The sequence below is a fragment of the Hyla sarda genome, chromosome 9 (assembly GCF_029499605.1).
Source record: "Hyla sarda isolate aHylSar1 chromosome 9, aHylSar1.hap1, whole genome shotgun sequence".
In the NCBI taxonomy this organism is placed as follows: Eukaryota; Metazoa; Chordata; class Amphibia; order Anura; family Hylidae; genus Hyla; species Hyla sarda.
The window spans coordinates 151,448,294-151,470,662 of NC_079197.1; the positions used below are offsets into that span (position 1 = coordinate 151,448,294).

Consider the following 22,369-nt stretch of genomic DNA (forward strand, 5'->3'; position numbering starts at 1 on the left):
GGAACTCAGTTCCCACGCTTTTCTGTAGGACTTGAGCCCTGTTACTCCCACCAACAAAATGGCCGACACACTAAAGCTACGGCGACACGACTCACTTTGCATCAATACGGCGTGTTCGGCTTGAAATGGGCGTGGCGTTTACATTGCGTCACATACATGGGGCGTGGAAACAGTAGCACAGTTTTACAGAGAGACGGGCGTGGTTTATAGGCTCCTTTACATACGGAGGGCGTGGTTACGTTGGCGGGTTTTTCCATAGTGGGCGTGGTTACACTGTCTTTTAAAAGTGGGCGTTTCCACGCGCGCGCACTCGCCGTCTCACTAGCAGAGTACGTGTGGTTGGTTGAGCGGAGTTTGCGCGCGTAACGTCCGGTGGGGGGAGCAGCCATGTTTCAAGTATTTCCGGAGCAAGGGATGGAGGCGGACGGGACCTACGCGGAGGGCTTCGTAGGGATCCGGTTCTGTCAGGAATGGTGAGAGCCGGAGACACACCGGTTTAGTCCTAGAGAGAGAAATAAATGGAGAGCACGTGATGTTGTGCGGGATCACGTGACTGTAGAGTAGAATCTTAGCTAGGTTATAGATAAATAAATGGAGGACACGTGATCTTGTGCGGGATCACGTGACTGGAGAGTAGAACACAGTAGATATACGTCCATTAGCACAGTATATGTTCTCCAGCTGTTGCAAAACTACAACTCCCAGCATGCCTTGGCAGCTGTCAGAGCACGCTTAGAGTTGCATTTTTGCAAGCTGGAGGGGGGGGGACACTAGTATATGGCTAGAATAGAGCTTCCAAGTGTAATCGTAAGGCTTGTCATGAAGATAATGTGAACAGAGCCTAAACATTTGGGGGGTGGGGGGGTATAACTATTGTCAGTAAGGCTGGGTTCACACCACGTTTTTCAAATACTGTTACCGTATATGGTTTTCCGCTAAAAAAAACGTATGGCAAAAACCGTATACAATCGTATGACTCCAAATAAGTTTTTTCTGCGTATACGGTTCCAAAATGTATGTACGGTTCTATCAGTTTGCATCAGTTTTTGCCAACAGTTTTGCTATTTTGTTGGAATTAGTTTTCAAGCAATTCAATAAAGTTACTATTGTTCTATTGAAATTCCTTCTGCGCATGTGTCAACTCCCAAAACGGATTAGAAAAACCGTGTGCAACCGTATTCTGAAATTCTGTGTACGGTTCTCATAGACAACAATGTTAAGAGCCGCATACGGTTCGCATACGGTTTTCCAACCAGAGGCAAAAACGTGGTCGACAGTGTTTTTCGCCTACGGTTGAAAAATCGGCAAAACCGTATCCGAGGCAAAACGGATGCAACCGTACACAACATTTTGGAATACGGTTTACAATGCATTCTCTATGCATACAGTTTCGGATACGGTCGTATAAGTTTTTTGCGGAAAACCGTATACGGTTACCGTATTTGAAAATCGTAGTGTGAACACAGCCTAAGGCTGCGTTCACACGGCAGTCTAGACCCGTCCTGTTCTTTACCCATAATAAAAAACAAACAATAAGGCATCCGTTATTGTTCAGTTAATAAACCAAAAAAAAAGTTTTTGTTCTGAGCATGCTCAGAAGTAAAAACGGATTGAAAGAAACGGAGGCAGACAGATGACATTAAAGGATCATCCGTTTTCCATAGACTTCAATGTTAAATTTACTGTATCAGTTTTTTTCCTTCCATTTTATTGACGGAAGAAAAAATACTGCGTGTGCCGTTTTTTTCTGCCGTCAAAAAATGGAAATGAGTTAAACGGATGTAAACGGATTGTAAAAAAAATATCCCATTGACATGAATGTGATTTTTTTTTTTTTTTTTTTATAAACCATTACGGGGATAAAGAAAAAAAAATGTTAGCGTGAACGCACCCTAACTTTTAAAATCTCCAGCTGTTGCAAAACTACAACTCCCAGCATGCCCGGACAGCCGAAGGCTGTCCGGGCATGCTGGGAGTTGTAGTTTTGCAACAGCTGGAGGCACCCTGGTTGGGAAACTCTACTCTACCAGATCTAATACAGTGTACGCTGCTTATGTTATGTTATGATGTTTTATCGTTGCATTGATTTTATTTTATTGTTCTCTAGCAACAACATGTTGTATCCGAAAGAAGACAAAGAGAATCGGATTCTCCTTTATGCGGTAAGATCTAGAAGCGGCGACGTGCCGCCAGTCTCTGGTTTTGCCCAACGCAACCAATCACAGCTCGGCTTTCACTTTCCCAACGCTCTTTAACCCCTTAACGACGCAGGACGTATATTTACGTCCTGCGCCGGCTCCCGCGATATGAAGCGGGATCGCGCCGCGATCCCGCATCATATCGCGTCGCTCCCGGCGCTAATCAACGGCCGGCAACCGCGGCTAATACCACACATCGCCGATCGCGGCGATGTGCGGTATTAACCCTTTAGAAGCAGCGGTCAAAGCTGACCGCCGCTTCTAAAGTGAAACTGAAAGCATCCCGGCTGCTCAGTCGGGCTGTTCGGGACCGCCGCGGTGAAATCGCGGCGTCCCGAACAGCTGATCGGACACCAGGAGGGCTCTTACCTGCCTCCTCGGTGTCCGATCGACGAATGACTGCTCCGTGCCTGAGATCCAGGCGGGAGCAGTCAAGCGCCGATAATGCTGATCACAGGCGTGTTAATACACGCCTGTGATCAGGATGAGAGATCAGTGTGTGCAGTGTTATAGGTCCCTATGGGACCTATAACACTGCAAAAAAAAATGTAAAAAAAAAAGTGTTAATAAAGGTCATTTAACCCCTTCCCTAATAAAAATTTGAATCACCCCCCTTTTCCCATACAAAAAATAAGTGTAAAAAAATAAATAAATAAACATATGTGGTATCACCGCGTGCGTAAATGTCCGAACTATAAAAATATATCATTAAGCCATACGATCAATGGCGTATGCGCAAAAAAATTCCAAAGTCCAAAAAAAGCGTATTTTGGTCACTTTTTATAACATAAAAAAATGAATAAAAAGTGATCAAAAAGTCCGATCAAAACAAAAATCGTACCGATAAAAACTTCAGATCACGGCGCAAAAAATGAGTCCTCATACCGCCCTGTACGTGGAAAAATAAAAAAGTTATAGGGGTCAGAAGATGACATTTTTAAACGTATAAATTTTCCTGCATGTAGTTATGATTTTTTCCAGAAGTGCGACAAAATCAAACCTATATAAGTAGGGTATCATTTTAACCGTATGGACCTACAGAATAATAAGGTGTAATTTTTACCGAAATATGCACTGCGTAGAAACGGAAGACCCCAAAAGTTACAAAATGGCGTTTTTTTTTTTCGATTTTGTCGCACAATGATTTTTTTTCCGTTTCGCCATGCATTTTTGGGTAAAATGACTAATGTCACTGCAAAGTAGAATTGGCGACGCAAAAAATAAGCCATAATATGGATTTTTAGGTGGAAAATTGAAAGGGTTATGATTTTTAAACTGTAAGGAGGAAAAAACGAAAGTGGAAAAACCCTGAGTCCTTAAAGGGTACCTCCCATCAAAAAAAAAACTTTTGATATATTATAGATTAATGTATGCAGAATAACTTTACAATTGCATGTTATTAAAAAATATGCTTCTTTCTATTTAATTTTCCACTTTGAAGAAATGACCACTAGGGGTCTCCCTACCAGTCCTGGCAGCAAGCATTTCAGACTCATGCTGGAGTCCTAAACACTACGAGCTGCCAGTCTGCTTTGTTCACAAAGGAGAACACTCAGAGCTGCCAGCCTGCTTTGTTCACAGCCTGTTTGGCTGTGAACAAAGCAGGCTGGCAGCTCTGAGTGTTTAGGACTCCAGCATGAGTCAGAAATGCTTGCTGACAGGACTGATCGGGAAAAATACAATAGAAAGAAGCATATTTTTCATTAACATGCTATTGGAAAGTTATTCAACATTCATTAATCTAAAATATATCAAAAGTTTATTTGATGAGAGGTACCCTTTAACCCTTGAGGACACAGCTAATTTCCTAATGTTTCCATTTTAAATGTTTCCCATGGTTCTATGCTTTACTATTATTGTACCGCTTTTTAGAAAACTTTTTTGAAAACAAAATCGGTATGTTTACAATTGCCCTATTCTGACCGCCTATGTTATCTTTCCATATATACATGCGACTGTATAAGGCGTCATGATCTGAAGTTTTAATCAGTACTTCATTTGTGTGTATGTGACTCCTTTTAACTACACTTTTTTTCCTCTGATGTGACTGATAATCTGGATTACCGTATATACTCGAGTATAAGCCGAGTTTTTCAGCACGATTTTTCGTGCTGAAAACACCCCCCTCGGCTTATACTTGAGTGAACTCCCCCACCCGCAGTGGTCTTTAACCTGCGGACTTCCAGAGGTTTCAAAACTACAACTCCCAGCAAGCCCGGGCAGCCATCGGCTGTCCGGGCTTGCTGGGAGTTGTAGTTTTGAAACCTCCGGAGGTCCGCAGGTTGAAGACCACTGCGGCCTTCAACATCATCCAGCCCCCTCTCACCCCCTTTAGTTCTGAGTACTCACCTCCGCTCGGCGCTGGTCCGGTCCTGCAGGGCTGTCCGGTGAGGAGGTGGTCCGGTGAGGAGGTGGTCCGGGCTGCTATCTTCACCGGGGAGGCCTCTTCTAAGCGCTTCGGGCCCGGCCTCAGAATAGTCACGTTGCCTTGACAACGACGCAGATGCGTCATTGTCAAGGCAACGGCTCTATTCCGGGCCGGAAGCGCGGAGAAGAGGCGCCCCCGGTGAAGATAGCAGCCCGGACCACCTCCTCACCGGACCACCTCCTTACCGGACAGCCCTGCAGGACCGGACCAGCGCCGAGCGGAGGTGAGTACTCAGAACTAAAGGGGGTGAGAGGGGGCTGGATGATGTTGAAGGCCGCAGTGGTCTTCAACCTGCGGACCTCCGGAGGTTTCAAAACTACAACTCCCAGCAAGCCCGGACAGCCGATGGCTGCCCGGGCTTGCTGGGAGTTGTAGTTTTGAAACCTCTGGAGGTCCGCATGTTGAAGGCCGCAGTGGTCTTCAACCTGCGGACCTCCGGAGGTTTCAAAACTACAACTCCCAGCAAGCCCGGACAGCCGATGGCTGCCCGGGCTTGCTGGGAGTTGTAGTTTTGAAACCTCTGGAGGTCCGCAGGTTGAAGACCACTGAGGGCGAATGATGAGAAGAGGATGATGAAGGGGGGGGGGGTGTGGGGATGATGAAGGGGGGTGGGGATGATGAAGGGGGGGGGGGTGTGGGATGATTACAAGGGGATGATGAAGGGGGGATGTGTGGGATGATAAGGGGATGTGTGGGATGATGACAAGGGGATGATGAAGGGGGGATGTGTGGGATGATAAGGGGATGTGTGGGATGATGACAAGGGGATGATGAAGGGGGGATGTGTGGGATGATGACAAGGGGATGATGAGGATGTTAATGACGGGTCTGGATGATGACAGGGGGGGATGAGGTATTTCCCACCCTAGGCTTATACTCGAGTCAATAACTTTTCCTGGGATTTTGGGTTGAAATTAGGGGTCTCGGCTTATACTCGGGTCGGCTTATACTCGAGTATATACGGTATTTATTTTTTAAGTTTAAGGTGTTTACCATACAGGATCATTAACGTTATATTTAAAATAGATTAGACCTATTTGGTATCGTCACGTGCGTAAATGTCCGAATGGTTAAATAGTTGAGACGTTGACGCACGCGAAGATATCAAATATGTCTAATTATAGACATATTTATATTATAATAGGGAAAAAATGTAAATACATTTTATATACATTTTTTTTTTTTGAGGAAGGCCTATTTTTACCATTTTTTGAGGTGCAACAGGGCACTATTCTTAGCAATCTTTTGATTACAATTACTAATCTGTGCTGTGCATATACTGTTCAATGCAGTGCTATCAGTGATCTACTTGTATAGTCTGCCTCTGTGGGCAGCAATACAAGATCATCTCCAGAGGAGCAGGTGAGGAGACCTCCGGTACGACACTCCCCCATGATCATGCTGCGATAAGTGAATACAATGGCCCAAATTTCTGAAGGGTTAATGGCGGGCATCAGTATGTTCGCTAATGTCTGTGAATAGCAGCCAGGGCCTGCAGTCTGAGGCGAGTGCAGCTTCTGTACTCACTTTAGTTTGAGTGCCCCCATTGGATTTAAATGTATGTCCTGGTGAGATAAGTACCAGGGCACCGGGACATACATTTAAGTTAGATGTTAAGGGGTTAAAGGGGTAGTCCAGTGGTGAAAAACTTATGCCCTATCCTAAGGATCGGGGATAAGGTCGCTCCGATGTATTGAGGGGTCCGCGGGTGGGGTCTGACCGTTGGGGGGGCCCCCCGCGATCTCCTGTACTGGGCCCTGGCTGGCCATATAGCGGGTGTCAACCACCGCACGAAGCTGCTGCTGACACGCCCCCTCAATACAGCGCTATGGCAGACGGAGATTGCCGAAGGCAGCGCTCCGGCTCTGCCATAGAGTTGTATTGAGGGGGGCATGTCAGCAGCAGCTTCGTGCGGTGGTCAACACGCTCCAATCTCGTCGGACCCCCCGTGATCTGAAACCTATCCCCTATCCCAGGGATGTGGAAATCCTATCGCCCGACGCCCGGGTCAAGTAGTTTTGGGCACCGGGCAGGTGAATTATTTATAGATTTAGCCCTGTATCGGGCTAGCAGGGAGAGACAGACTTCCCCCTTATTTTTCTTTGATTCCGGTGTGAGGCGCAGGAGCGCATGGAAGTCTACACCTCACACCGGTGCTCAGATTATATGGAGGGGGCGGCGGCCTCCAGCTGACCGCAGAGTCCCCTTATCTCCCCTCCCGGAGGATGCAGCTCAGAAGACACAGGAGGGTGAGAGAAAGGATGTTAGACAGCTCCGTGCAGAGCTCCTCCCCCACACACAGCTCTATCCCTCCCCCTGGGCATGCTGGGAGTTGTAGTTTTGCAACAGCTGGAGGCGCCCTGTTTGGGAAACACTGGTGTATATGTATGGTGTGAGTGTATGTGTGATGTTTGTATGATGTCTGTGTATGTGTGATGTTTATGTAATGTATGATGTGTGTATGATGTCTAAGTGTGATGTGTGTATGTAATGTATATGTGGGGGGCAGCAGCAGCAGGCCTACGTATGATGTGTGCATATGTATGGTGTATATGTATGGTGTGAGTGTATGTGTGTATGTAATGTATGATGTGGGGGGGCAGTGGCGGGGGTGTGTGTGTATGTATAATATAGGGGGCAGTGGCTGGTGTATGTATGATGTGTCTATGTATGATATATGTATGTAATGTATAATATAGGGGGCAGTGGCTGGTGTATGTATGTCTATGCATGAATGATTTGGATAGGAGCGGACTGTCATGTTGGGCATTAGGGCAGTTGTGCCATCTAATTTTATTTATTTTTAGTGGCTTCTGGCCCCCCGCACTGAATTGCACCCCCAGAATCCCGCCCCCTTCATACTCACCCGACTACCAAGAGTCCCACGGATGCATGCAAACACGCCCGAACTAAAGCTACAACTCCCAGCATGTTACACCATAACCTAAACTGTAGAACTATAAAGTGCAACATGCTGGGAGTTGTAGTTTTGGTTCGGGTCAGCTGCAGAGCCATAGGCTGTATCAGGGCATGCTGGGTGTTGTAGTTACTAACTGCAATTCCCAGTATTCCCTGACACAGCCTATGGCTCTGCAGCTGACACAAACCAAAACTACAACTCCCAGCATGTTACACAATAACCTTAACTGTACTATACAGTGCAACATGCTGCAACACCCACACAACCATAGGCTGTATCAGGGCATGCTGAGAGTTGTAGTTATCTAGTAACTAAATGCAACTTCCAGCATTTTCTGACACAAAATGCAGCACATAAACTGGAGAAGCAGAACCCCCCCCCCCTCCCCCAGTAACACATAAGTCCCTATTGAGACTGAAAACTAGTCATTAAAATATTTTAAAAAGTGCGTATACATGTGAATAAGCCTCTTTCCTAATAAAAGTTTCCAATTTTCTTTAAATAAAAATAATGTACAAAAATAAACATAAGTGATATCGCTGCATGTGGAAATGTCCAGACTATTAAAATATAATGTTAATTAAACCGTAAGGTGAACGGTGGAAATGTAAAAAATAGTCCAGAATTGCTCATTTTTGGTCACTTCATATGATACATTTTTTATGGTGATCAAAATTACATCTAGACTTTTCTGGGCTTGTCTCGGGTGTAAGAGGAGCTACAGCTCTCCCTCCGCTAATAGCCAGGCATGCTGCGATCACCTATTAACCCATTAGATCACCGCTGTCAGCAGTGTCTAAAGGATCTTATATCCATCCCTGGTGGTCTAGTGGGGGGGGGGGGGATCGTACTATCTTGGTTGAAATTATTTAATCTACCAGGACAAGTGGATTTTCTTGAGGGACAAGTAGATTGTGTTCAGCTTTAGTCCCTTGGACAAGTAGTTTTTTTTTTTTTTAAATTCCACACCCCTGTATCCTTAGAAGAGGGGATATGTTTTTCAGCACTGGATATCTCCTTTAAGATAGGAAAGCTGCGCTGTGATTGGTTAGGCTAGATTTACATATAGAAACCAACAGAAGTTTGCAAAAATATTGCAACAGTCCTGCTAGGTTAAGGATAGTGAGAAATAAAGATGTCCAATAATGTATACATTTTTATTATAGTCCACTATGCTGTCTTCTGCAGGGCTCTTGTATCAGACATAACACACATATATATATGATACTTGTCATTTACTCTATAAGAAATGCTCATAAATTATAACCTGTATAATACATAGGATAAATTGAATGGGATAAAATAAATAGAATTTCGTCCCCAATTTGGCAAGCTGAGTATAGCGGGCTAATGTCTCATTAGTATCGTATATGGACAACCAGTTAAAGGGGTACTCCGTTGGAAAACTTTTTTTTATTTTTATATATTTTTTTTAAATCAACTGGTGCCAGAAAGTTAAACAGATTTGTAAATTACTTCTATTAAAAAATCTTTACCCTTCCAGTACTTATTAGCCGCTGTATGCTACAGAGGAAATTCTATTCTTTTTGAATTTCTTCTATGTCTTGTCCACAGTGCTCTCTGCTGAAACCTCTGTCCATATCAGGAACTGTCCAGAGCAGGAGAAAATCCCCATAGCAAACCTATGCTGCTCTGGACAGTTCCTGACACGGACAGAGGTGTCAGCAGAGAGCACTGTGGACAAGACAAAAAAGAAAAGGATTTCCTCTGTAGCATACAGCTGGTAAGTACTGAAAGGATTGAGATTTTTAAATAGAAGTAATTTACAAATCTGTTTAACTTTCTGGCACCAGTTGAATTAAAAAAATAAATAAATTCCACCGGAGTGTTACCCCTTTAAAATTTTAATGGGAAAAATACCTAATGTGTAAAACGAAAGGGTTTAACACTTTATTCTGCACTGTTACTGCCAGAGTCATTCTGCCTTCCTCTCTTTGTGGCTGAATTAATGAATATCTGTTTATTTTTCAGTGTCGAAACTGTGACTACCAGCAAGAGGCGGATAACAGCTGTATATATGTGAATAAGATCACGCATGAAGTCGAGTGAGTACATACTGGCAATTCCGTCTACTGGGTCTATTCACATGGTGGATTTCCGTCTCAAATTAAAGCCCATAGGGGGAGATTTATCAAAACCTGTCCAGAGGGAAAGTTGCCCATAGCAACCAATCAGATGGCTTCTTTCAGTTTTCAGAGGCCTTTTCAAAAATGAAAGAAGCGATCTGATTGGTTGCTATGGGCAACTGGGCAATTTTTTTCCCTCTGCACAGGTTTATAAATCTTCCCCATAGACTTCTGAGATTCCGCACTCCCATTCACACTTCTGAAATTCCGCAAGCGGAATTTCAGAAGTGTGAATGGGAGTGCGGAATCCCATAGAAGTCTATGGGCTTTAATTTGAATAGGCACTCACTGTTATCGATCCACACCCTTCCAGCTGGGAATCTTTCTCTGCTAGTGTCTGCTATGGAAGGCAAGCTATAATCACTAGTGCATAGAAAAGCACGAGCAGTGGATGATGATTGACTTACCCCACTTTCCATTGTATCTGTCCAGTTCAGATCATGTTGAACACAACAGGTTAGATCTTGTTCACATAATGCTCTTTGTTTTTTCTCAGATTAGCACATATGGTAGGAAAGGCTTTTTCTTCGTAAACTGGACAAAGTCAGCTAGTGACTCCGGTCGGATCATTTTTGGACCGTATCCGTTTTTATTGCCAGACTGAAACCACAGCAGACCATGGTTTTCAGTCTGACAACAAAAACAGATATGGTCCAAAAATGACCCGACTGGTGTCACTGACTCCATCCAACTAGTTGAAATGAATAGGGCCCAGCATGGGTCTGGCGGGGATATGTCAGCAGCACCTTTTTTTATTTATATATATTTATATATATATATATATATATATATATATATATATATATATATATATATATATATATATATATATATATATATATATATATATATATATATATATATATATATATATATATATATATATATATATATATATATATATATATATATATATATATATATATATATATATATTTTTTTTTTTTAATTCTCTTGCTGTTTCCGTATGGTGCATACCCCAAACCTGATGTGTATGCAGGCGAAGAGTGACTTTTGTTGTTCATAGACTGCTAGGGAGGGCATCCATTTAATATATTGATTGTATGATGTATATTTTCAAGGAGTATTCCCATCTAGTATCTTTGTCTTCCAAGCTCCTTCCGGCCATAGGGGGTGGTTGGGAAGCTGAAAGCAGCCGAAGCTGGTGAGTTACGCAAATGGCGTAACTCCCATTGACTTTAATAGGTGTTGCACAAAAGGTGAAGCCTTATGAGATATGCTGTTTACGCATAACTCCCATATAAAGGGGTACTCCTCTGGAATATATAATAAATATATATATATATATATATATATATATATATATATATATATATATATATATAATTATAAATGTTTTTTTTTTTTTTTTACTGGTTTTACTTCCAGTACTTATCTGCTGTATGATTCACAGGAAGTTCTTTTTGAATTTGAATTTCCTTTCAGTCTGACCACAGTGCTCTCTGCTGACACATCTGTCCATGTCAGGAACTGTCCAGAGCAGGATAGGTTTGCTATTGGGATTTGCTCCTGCCCTGGACAGTTCATAAAATGTACAGAGGGGTCAGCAGAGAGCACTGTGGTCAGACAGAAAAGATCTACACAACTTCCTGTGGAGCATACAGCAGCTAAGTACCGGAAAGATTAAGATTTTTTTAATAGAAGTTATTTACAAATCTGTAACTTTCTGGCACCAATTGATTTAAAAATTGTTTTCCACCGGGGTACCCCTTTAAGTAAATGAGTGTTATGACATTTGTCTAATCTACATATTGTAACTGCAAGGTATATATACCCCCTTAAACAGATGACGTAGTAGTCTCAGTGATAGATGCCTCTGTATAATTTCAGGCTTAGGCATCAGGTTTCCTATAGGCTGTTATGGCATCTGGTTAAAGGGATTATCCAGCAATAGCAAAACAGTTACGGTAATTTATTCCAAAAAAACAGCACCACACCTGTCCGCAGGTTGTGCGTGGTATTAAAACTGGTCTTCATTCACTTCAATGGAACTGAGCAGCAAAACTGCACCCAACCTGGAGACAAGTGTGGTTGTTTTTCAAAGAAATCGGCTCTGCTTTTCTCATGCTGGATACCTCCTTTAACGGATATGTGGTGGAAAGCTCACTATGTATATGCTGGAGGAATACATGTAATGATTGCCTTTAGACACAGATACATAGATATACTCCTCTTTACCTCATCCATAGAATAGCGCATTTATGCCTACTTTTAATTTACCCAGGTCCAACACACTATTTTGCCCTCCTCTGGAGTAATATAGCCCTATAAATACATTTAGCATGTACAGGTGAAACGCAAAAAGTTTGAATATTGTGCAAAGTTAATTTCTTTCAATAATGCAACTTAAAAATACTAATATATGAGAGACTGATTACATACAAAGCAAGATGGTTCAAGCCGTGACTTGTCATAATTGTGGTGATTATGGCTTAGAGCTCATGAAAACCCCAAATCCCCAATAAATTATATGATTTGGGGAGCTATGTCATCTGCTGGTGTTGGTCACTGTGCTTCATTAAGTCCAGGGTCAACGTATCCGTCTATTAGGAGATTTTGGAGCACTTCATGCTTCCTTTCCTTTTAAGTTTCATTAGAGAAATACAATGGACTTTTGCGCAATATTCGAATTTTTCGGGTTTCACCTGTATACAGCGCCCCCGACCTACGATGGCCCCGACATATGATCATTTCAGCATACGATCACTCTGAGGCCATTGCATGTTGAAGGCAGCATCAACATACGATGCTTTTGTATGTCGGGGCCATCGCATAAACGGCTATCCTGCAGCGAGAACTGCTTCAGCTCCCACCGGATAGCCATTTATGGTGCCCCGTGTGGTCCGCTGATGATCACTTACCTGTCCTCGGGGCTCCGGCGCGTCCTCTTCGGGATCCCCTGCATCGTTGGCGCTCTCCATCGTCGGCATCACGTCGCTGCGCACGCCGTCCCGTCATCCAATAGGAGCGGCGTGCATAGTGACGTGATGGCGGTGACGGAGAGCGAGGATGCCGGGGAAGCAGAGGCCTTGCCGGAGCGTCTGGTACACCCCGGGGACACGGCGACAGCGATGGAGGGTGACATCAAGGGCAGCGGTGACGGTCCGGAGCGGCGGGGACACGTGAGTATAACCTCCAATACCAGTGGTCTACAACCTGCGGACCTCCAGATGTTGCAAAACTACAACTCCCAGCATGCCCGGACAGCCGTTGGCTGTCCGGGCATGCTGGGTGTTGTAGTTTTGCAACATCTGGAGGTCCGCAGGTTGTAGCCCACTGTCCTATACTTTACATTGCACGGATCCCTCAACATACGATGGTTTCAACAAACGATGGTCCATTTGGAACGGATTACCATCGTATATTGAGGGACCACTGTATTGTGAGCATTCCTGACTTGACACCGTAAATGTAGTGTGAACACTTACTAAACTTACTGCTTTGCTTGGCGTCTGTTCCTATTATTTGATGACTTTTTACTTTATTTTTAACCCCAGCGAGCTGACTCAGATCATTGCAGATGTGTCTCAAGACCCCACACTGCCTCGTACGGAGGATCACCCCTGTGCAAAGTAAGTGATGCCATCCCCCTATATAGAGAGCTTCCCCCAATTACTTCCCATTCTGTGCTGTGTGAATTTTGCTTCTATTATCTAAGCTGTTATCACTTTGTCACCTACAGGTGTGGACACAAAGAAGCTGTATTTTTCCAGTCTCACAGTGCTCGGGCTGAGGTACTTTATCTTTTATATGCTCTCATTGCACCATTAAAGGGATAGGGGATATCCAAAGGATAGGGGATATGTCTGATCGTGCGGGTCCTGCTGCTGGGGCCCCCGGCGATATCCCACAGTACCCGGCATTCTAGACAAACGCCGGGTTCCTGTGGTCATGAAGTCATGCCAAGCCCCCCTCCATTCATGTTTATGGGAGGGGGATGTTGGCCGACACGCTCCCTTCCATAGACATGAATGGAGGGGGCATGGTGTGAAGTCACAATCACAGCCTCCGGCTCAGTGCGTTCTGAACAAAATGTTCAGAACGCTGGAGCACCGGAGTACCCCTTTAAGCTACAATCTGTTAGTGCCGTGTGGACAATAAAAAGGGTGACAGCTGCCAAAACCCTTTTCAATGAGATGACGTTACTACAGTTTACATGATTATTGCGGAATTGAAGAGCATGACATAATACACAGTTGCACTGTATACAAAAAAGAAGGTTGCAGCAGCACTCTTGATCAAAAAATGGAGGCCCTTAGCGCACTTTATCAAAACGTGTCCCCCACGCGGAGGTGGCCTCATTTCAGATGGGACCCTAACACTCATTTCACTCAGTTGCACTGTCTGGCGTGTAAACCTGTCAAGAAATGGAGCCTTGAGAGCTATGGAAACTTTTTGGTTTCCTCTATGTACAATGATATAACTGTATAAACAGAGTTGATGAAAATGTCATTAATTTAGCTGATGCTCAGAGAAAGGTACGATACTGTCAATCAGACTCTATGCTTTCTCTTTTAGACCTTGTTCACACGGTGTAATTTGTGCGTAATGTCCGCATGTAAAACACGTGTGAACATTCTGCACATTTGAAGAATCCGGCAGGCGCTAGGACTGCTCTGAAATGCAACGTCTCACAGACAATGCATTTGTGAGCGAAATCCGCAAAAAGAATACACAAGTCTGGTCTTTGCAGATGTTGGGATTAGGATTTCAGCAGCAGAAAAATCTGCCGTGGAAATTCTGCCATGTACACAGTGCAGCAGAGTCCCATTGACATTAATGGGACTCTGCTGCAGCGAATGTCCGTTAGCGGAAAGGGGGTTTACATACCAGTTCAGAGTAGACCAGTGTTTCCCAACCAGGGTGCCTCCAGCTGTTGCAAAACTACAACTCCCAGCATGCCCGGACAGCCGAAGGCTGTCCGGGCATGCTGGGAGTTGTAGTTTTGCAACAGCTGGAGGCACCCTGGTTGGGAAACACTGGAATAGACCGTTTAATGTGGGCTTTAGAGAAAGAAAGGATAGTAAAAACAAGGTAGTCTGCAGGAGAGATGGCTTGACAGATTCATTTTAAGGGTACGTTTACACGGGCGAATTTATTTGCGGGTTTCCCGCTGCATATTTGAAAGGGGGCGGCTCTTATCTGTCTGCAGCAGATTTTCCACGGCGGAATTTACGCTGTGAAAAATCTGCCGCAGCAGAAACTCGGCTGAGGAAAATCTGCTGCGGACAGCCGAGAAGAGCCCGCTCCCTTTCAAATACACATTGGGAAACCCGCAAATCGGCCCGTGTGAACGTACCCTAAGGGTGACTTCACACTGAATAGGAGAGGAATCCTCGCATAAAAATTCCGCAGCAGAATTTGTTGTTTACACGTGGAATTCTGCACAGATTTTCCATGCGGAATATAGGAAGAAAGTTATTTTTTCATTTTTGTTTGCTGGACTACAACCATCAATTTTTTATTTTTGTGCAGAATTTTGCGCAAATTTAAATTTTTACCATTGACTTGGTGCAATAGACTTCTACTCACGTATACCGCAAGAATGAACATGTTCTTTCTCCGAGCGGAACGGAATTCCGTGAGCGGAATTTACAGTGTGAACAGTGCAGTGTAAGATGCATTCAGTGGCAAAGCAGATGTTAATTATTTCTAATTACTCGAGTAAATTCCTCTTGAATTACTCACCCTAACACTAATGGCTGCAGCGCAATAGTTTCAGTAGGGAGAAGAAGGAAAATCATGGAATTTTTTTTTTCTTATGTATTTTGTCCCTTTAAATTAAACTGAGTCTCCTTATTGTATACAACAAAGCAGATTTTCAGTAAATCAGATTTAACCGTACTTTTCTCTCGTCCTAGGATGCCATGAGGCTGTATTATGTGTGTACTGCTCCCCACTGCGGTCATCGCTGGACAGAGTGATTTTTTTTTTTTGGAATGTCTTAGTTTTTTTTGCTTCTTTGTAGGTTGTATTTTTAAATAAATTAATTTTTTTAATTAAAGTTGTGCTGATTATTGTGGCTCTCCGATTTACTGTTTGGTATGTTCAGAGATCATTGTGTTGTCTGTCATCTGGTGGGGACAAGGTTTGGGAGGTAACATGATGTTGGATAGTGCAAAACACTCATCTCTCCTCGCAAACCTCCAGTTCCTCTTTTCCGTAAGTGCCTGGAGAGCATTGGGTTGTTTGGATGCACCTCAAGAACATGCAGGTTGTAGGTGTCTGAACTGGTCGATGTAAATCCACAGTCCTCACATACGTAGATCTTGGAGCGGCGCTGGCGGTAGGCATAGCTCTGTAATACACCATGGATCTTGCGCAGGTGAGACTCCAGTGAGCAGCGCTGAGTAAAGGACTTGTCACATGCTGGACACTTGTAGGGTCTTATTCCTGGGAGTGAAAAATTTTTATTTGAAAATTTAGAATTTCACTTATTCTAAATGAAATTATGAAATGTGACTGAAGGTTTGTTCAGATAATAGTTTCAGAGATGAGCGAAGTTACAGTAATTCGATTTGTCACAAACTTCTCGGCTCGGTGGTTGCTGCATAAATTAGTTCAGCTTCTTTCTCCTAGGACTGTATCCACCTTTTCCAGCCCACCGGAGCACCTGAAAGCTGAACTTATTTCAGCAAACGCCGAGCTGCGAGATTCAAGACTAATCGAATTACTGTAACTTCGCTCACCTCTAATCATTTTGACTCGCTGTAGTCCTCTTAAATGGGTACTCTGGCCCGAAGACATCTTATCCCCTATCCAAAGGATAATAAGATGTCTGAACGCGAGGGATCCCGCCGCTGGGGACCCTGCAATCTTTCATTCTTCACCCAGATCTTTGAGCTTTCCGCAGCGCTGGAGGCTGTGTGCAACGTTACGACCACAGGGCCTAAGTATTGTGACCTCCCATAGATTTGCATTGAGGGGGCGGAGTCATGACGTCACTATATTCCGGCCCTGTGGTCGTAACGCTTCACACTCGGAGACTCCAGCGATGTGGAGAGCTAACAAAGTTGGGTGCGGAATTAGAGATTGCAGGGGCCCCCATGTCTTAGGGCCAGAGTACCCCTTTAAGTGTACCAATCAATTTATTTATCTTAGAGGGGTACTCCAATGGAAAACATTTATATTTTAAATTAACTGGTGCCAGAAAGTTCAACAGATTTATAAATTACTTCTAATAAAAAATCTTAATCCTTCCAGTACTTATCAGCAGCTGTATGCTCCAGAGGAAGTTGTGTAATTTTCCAGTCTGACCACAGTGCTGTCAGGAACTGTCCAGAGCAGGAGGAAATACCCATAGCAAATCTCTCCTGCTCTGGACAGTTCCTGACATGCACAGAGGTGTCAGTAGAGAGAGCACTGTGGTCAGACTGGAAAGAACTAAACAACAAAATGTTCTGAGCCCTTAGAGCTATTGCCAGAGGTTTGTGACATCATTCCCTGTCCCCTCGTGATGTCACGCCCTCCCATAGACTTGCATTGAGGGGGCGGGATTGTGACGTCACAAGCCCCCGACGCTGGCTCTAAGCGCTCGGAACATTTTGTTCCCAATGCTAAGCAGTGGAGTACCCCTTTAAGATTTCATTAATTCTGGGCCTTTTAAAGGGGTACTCCTGTACTCCTTTTTTTTTTTTTTTTATCAACTGGTGCCAGAAAGTTAAACAGACTTGTAAATCACTTCTATTAAAAAAAAAATCTTAATCTTCCAGTACTTTTTAGGGGCTGTATACTAAAGAGAAATCCAAAAAAATGCATTTCCTTTAATGTCATGACCACAGTGCTCTCTGCTGTCCATTTTAGGAACTGTCCAGAGCAGCATATGTTTCCTATGGGGATTTTCTCCTGCTCTGGACAGTTCCTAAAATGGTCAGCAGAGAGCACTGTGGTCATGACATCAGAGGAAATGCATTTCTTTTTTGGATTTCTCTTTAGTATACAGCCCCTAAAAGGTACTGGAAGGATTAAGATTTAATAGAAGTGATTTACAAATCTGTTTAACTTTCTGGCACCAGTTGATTTAAAAAAAATTTTTTCCACAGGAGTACCCCTTTTAAAGGGTCAAACTGAAGATGCCATAAAATAGGCCACTAAAAAAAAAACACTTTTAGCTGCTAAAGTAATCCTATAAATGACTACAATGATCATGTAATATATGTATACGTGACATACTCACCGGTGTGTGTTCTCATGTGGCGTTTCAAGTCGAATGTGTCATTGAAGCCTTTACCACAGCAGGGGCAGCGATGTCTCTTCTGGATACTGTGACATTTCAGGTGACGGGTCAACATGCGCTGGAGAGGGAAGGTCTTTCTGCAAGCTCGGCAGGAAAATGGACCCTAGGAAAAGCAATGCATGCTCATCGGAAACGGCAGAATCCTTAGGGCGCATTCACACCTGTTTTCATTGTGTCTCGTATTGTAGAAAAGCCATACCTTCACCAAAACTAAAAACTGTTCTATACAAATTTTACTATTATGATAATTAGAGATGAGCGAACTTACATTAAATTCGATTCGTCACAAACTTCTCGGCTCGGCAGTTGATTACTTTTCCTGCGTAAATTAGTTCAGCCTTCAGGTGCTCCGGCGGGCTGGAAAAGGTGGATACAGTCCTAGGAAAGAGTCTCCTAGGACTGTATCCACCTCTTCCAGCCCACCGGAAAGCTGAACTAATTTATGCAGGAAAAGTCATCAACTGCCGAGCCGAGAAGTTCGTGACGAATCAAATTTACTGTACGTTCGCTTATCTCTAATGATAATATATGGCTGCATAATAAAGCCATAGGGGGAGATTTTTCAAAACCTGTGCAAAGAAAAGTTGCCCATAGCAACCAATCAGATCACTGCTTTCATTTTGCAGAGGCCTTGTTAAAAGTGAAAGCAATCTGGTTGCTATGGGCAACTGGGCAACTTTTCCTCTGCACAGGTTTTGATAAATCTCCCCGATAATCTGCACAAGACACTTTTCTGATTTGTTTAGCGCCAACAATAAGAGCTTTTATTTCTAAAATTGCTCTAGAAAAATGAAACTTGTGATTGGTTGATATGGGCAAATCGGACGCTTTTTTTGTCAGGTAGATTGCCAAATCTGGGCCTCTTTGTGTGAACTGCCTTTAGGGCGCCCTGAATACAATGGCCACATTTACTGTGCCAGCAATGAGATGACATGCACCAAAATATTGGCTCATTACCTTTGCCTGGGGCAGGGTTTCCCAACCAGGGTGCCTCCAGCTGTTGCAAAACTACAACTCCCAGCATGCCCGGACAGCCAACGGCTGTCCGGGCATGCTGGGAGTTGTAGTTTTGCAACAGCTGGAGGCACCCTGGTTGGGAAACACTGGCCTGAGGTAAGCCAACTAAGGAAGCGTCTTGTTTTGACTATAATTATTTTGTTTACCTTTATCTATTTTCTTTTGTACTGGAATTATGCTTGGTCCCCTGAGTACACCATTAGAGATGAGCGAACTTACAGTAAATTTGATTCGTCACGAACTTCTCAGCTCAGCAGTTGATGACTTATCCTGCATAAATTAGTTCAGCTTTCAGGTGCTTCGGTGGGCTGGAGACTTTCCTAGGACTGTATCCACCTTTTCCAGCCCACCGGAGCACCTGAAAGCTGAACTAATTTATGGAGGATAAGTCATCAACTGCCGAGCCGAGAAGTTCGTGACGAATCGAATTTACTGTAAGTTCGCTCATCTCTAGACACCATAAATGGCTGAAAATATAGCCGTTTTTTTTTTTTTTTTTTACGCGGTGTGAACTTAGGCTAAGATTGTAGGTACGGTTTTTACTGCACCATGCACTGCTTCTTACCTCAGATGCCGTGGGAGATGCCATTGGTCTTGGAGACTGATGAGGCCAAAGAATGGAATCTATAGGATTGAAAGGATTGGCACACAGAGTATCATTATAAATGTAGAGACCTGGAAACATGTCTTTTTCGATTGCATTTAATTGTGGCTTTCATTGAAAAAAAAAAAAGTAACTTCTTAGGTCAGTGTTTCCCTGGCAGGGTGCCTCCAGCTGTTGCAAAGCTACAACTCCCTTGGACCTTATGTAGAAGAAAAATAGGAGAAAATAAAGATGGCGCAGATAGTGCCGTTACCGGGCAGTTACAGAACGCAAGGAAAGATGAAACTACTCACCTTTATGTGTTGTGCATGCAGGCTGTTAAATGGACACTGTCATTGTTTTTTTTTTTTTATGTTGTAGTACTCATGTACTACAACATACCGTATATACTCGAATATAAGCCGAGGCCCCTAATTTTACCCCAAAAACCCAGGAAGAGTTATTGACTCGACTATATGCCTAGCGTGGGAAATACATCATCCCCCCCCCCATGTCATCACCCCCCCCCCCCCCCACTTCATCATCACCGCCTATCAATCCCTTCATCAGTGGTCTTCAACCTGCGGACCTCCAGATGTTGCAAAACTACAATTCCCAGCATGCCCGGACAGCCATTGGCTGCCCATGCATGCTGGGAGTTCTAGTTTTGAAACCTCTGCGGCCTTCGTTATCATTCAGCCCCCTTTGTACTCACCTCCCCTTGGCGGGACATTAGGTAGGGTGAGCCGGTCCGGGCCATCTATGCTGCAGGGACTGTCCGGTGGGGATGGTTAGTCGGTGCGGGCTGTCCATTTTCACCGAGGGGGCCTCTTCTCCGCTCTTCAGCCCCGGACTAGTGACGCTGCCTTGATGACGACGCACAGGGATGTTGTGCATGAATGTTCCGGTGCATTGTCAAGGCAATGTCACTGCTCCGGGGCCGAAGCGTGGAGAAGAGACCCCCCCCCCCCCCCAGTGAAAATGGACAGCCCGCAACGACTAACCATCCCCACCGGACGGTCCCTGCAGCATAGATGGCCCGGACCAGCTCACCCTAACGTCCTGCCGAGGGGAGGTGAGTACAAAACAAAAGGGGTGGGGGGGCTGGATGATGACGAAGGCTGCAGTGGTCTTCAACCTGCGGACCTCCAGAGGTTTCAAAACTACAACACCCAGCATGCCCGGACAGCCGATGGCTGTTCGGGCTTGCTGGGAGTTGTAGTTTTGCAACATCTGGAGGTCCGCAGGTTGAAGACTACTGATGAAGGGATTGACAGGCGGAGAGTTCACTCGAGTATAATCCGAGGGGGGTGTTTTCAGCACGAAAAATCGCGCTGAAAAACTCTGCTTATACTCGAGTATATACGGTATCTCTAATATACATCAATAATTTTTTTTGTGTTTAAAATATTGTATTTTCTATTTGAAATCCGGCCACTAGGGGTCTCCCTCTAGTGGCCGGCTGCAGCCTGCTGTGACATCACTGCTGAATTCGGAGCGATCCCGGCTGGGCAATAGGTCCGAATTCAGTCAGCCTGCGCTCACTCCATGCCTGTCAATGTCTGGCCAGGGAATCCACGCTTCTATCCACTTCTTCTTTGGACCTTATGAGGGCACTAGGGGAGGTGTCAAATTGCCTATGTTAATTTCATTGAAATATTCAGGGGTGGAGATTAAGGCAATGTTCACACATCAGAATGTCTGCACGGAAAATCTCAGTGCAGACATTCTGCAAACAGCGTGACATGCCAGTGCTAGGACCGCTCAGAAATTCCCCGTCTCATAGACGGTAATGCATTTCGTGCGGAATCCAAAGAAAGAATGGACATGTCCATTGTTTCTGCGGGCACACAAATTAGATTTTCAGCGCCAGATGTTTCCGGCCGCAAAATTCTGCCATGTGAACAGCACAGCAGAATCCCATTGAAGTGAATGGAAATCTGCTGCTGTGGAATCTCCTTGTGGAAATTCTGGCGTGTGAATGTAGCATAAAGCAGTGATTCCCAACCAGGGTGCCGAACCGTTCGGCACTGCCCAGGGTGCTGCAAAATTTTGCTGTCAAAATTGTATTTATTTATTTTAATTTCCCGCCCCAGCCTGCGCGCCTGACACGACGCCGCAGGGGGGAAAAGAAGTCTGTGTGCGCTTTGCTGTGCATGCGTCCCCCAGCATCCCCTAGCGTCCCCCAGTGTCCCCTCCCCCCTGCAGCCCAGTGAGTGAGTGCCCTGCCAGAGAACGGAAGGACGCTGAAGCTGCACCAGGCCGGTGTAGTGACCCGTGCCCCAGCGTCCCCTCCCTCCTGCAGTGCAGTGAATGAGTGCCCTGCCGGAGAGGGGAAGAATGTGGAAGCTGCACCGGATTCCTGTGCCAGTGTCCACCTCTCACCCATGTCCACCCTCCTGTCATCTATGTCCGCCCCCCAGTCTACCCCCTGTCACCCATGTCCGCCCCCCAGTCTACCCCCTGTCACCCATGTCCACCCCCCCCAGTCTACCCCCTGTCACCCATGTCCATCCCCCCAGTCTACCCCCTGTCACCCATGTCCACCCCCCCCAGTCTACCCTGTCACCCATGTCCACCCCCCCCCCCCGTCTACCCTGTCATCCATGTCCACCCCCCTATTCACCCCTCTGTCCCATTTTTACCCCTCTTTTATCCCCCTTGTCATTCTTGTCCACCCTCCTGTCATCCCTGTTCACCCCCATATCTCCCGTGTCCACTCTCCTATCAACCATGTCCACCTTAGCCACCCCTGTCACCCCTGTCCATCCTCCTGTCACCCATGTTCACCCCCCTTTCCACCCCTCTGACCACCCCCA

At 44.9% G+C, this 22,369-nt stretch overlaps 2 protein-coding genes across 2 annotated transcripts; one reads left to right on the forward strand and one right to left on the reverse strand.

Annotated features, from left to right (window-relative positions):
• The first annotated feature begins 240 nt into the window (after positions 1-240).
• Positions 241-15,718, forward strand: POLR2I (RNA polymerase II subunit I). The gene is made up of 6 exons (XM_056539299.1): positions 241-473; positions 2,108-2,162; positions 9,539-9,612; positions 13,212-13,286; positions 13,397-13,448; positions 15,576-15,718. Exons 1-6 carry the CDS (start codon positions 388-390, stop codon positions 15,636-15,638), a joined length of 405 nt encoding a protein of 134 aa, XP_056395274.1. The 5' UTR covers positions 241-387; the 3' UTR covers positions 15,639-15,718.
• On the reverse strand, positions 15,653-19,888 carry OVOL3 (ovo like zinc finger 3). Its single transcript, XM_056539297.1, has 4 exons — positions 19,865-19,888; positions 19,533-19,591; positions 17,891-18,053; positions 15,653-16,107 (listed from the first exon to the last, which is right to left on the reverse strand). The coding sequence occupies exons 2-4, from the start codon at positions 19,554-19,556 to the stop codon at positions 15,785-15,787; spliced, it is 510 nt and encodes a 169-aa protein (XP_056395272.1). The 5' UTR covers positions 19,557-19,591; positions 19,865-19,888; the 3' UTR covers positions 15,653-15,784.
• Between the last annotated feature and the right edge of the window lie 2,481 nt (positions 19,889-22,369).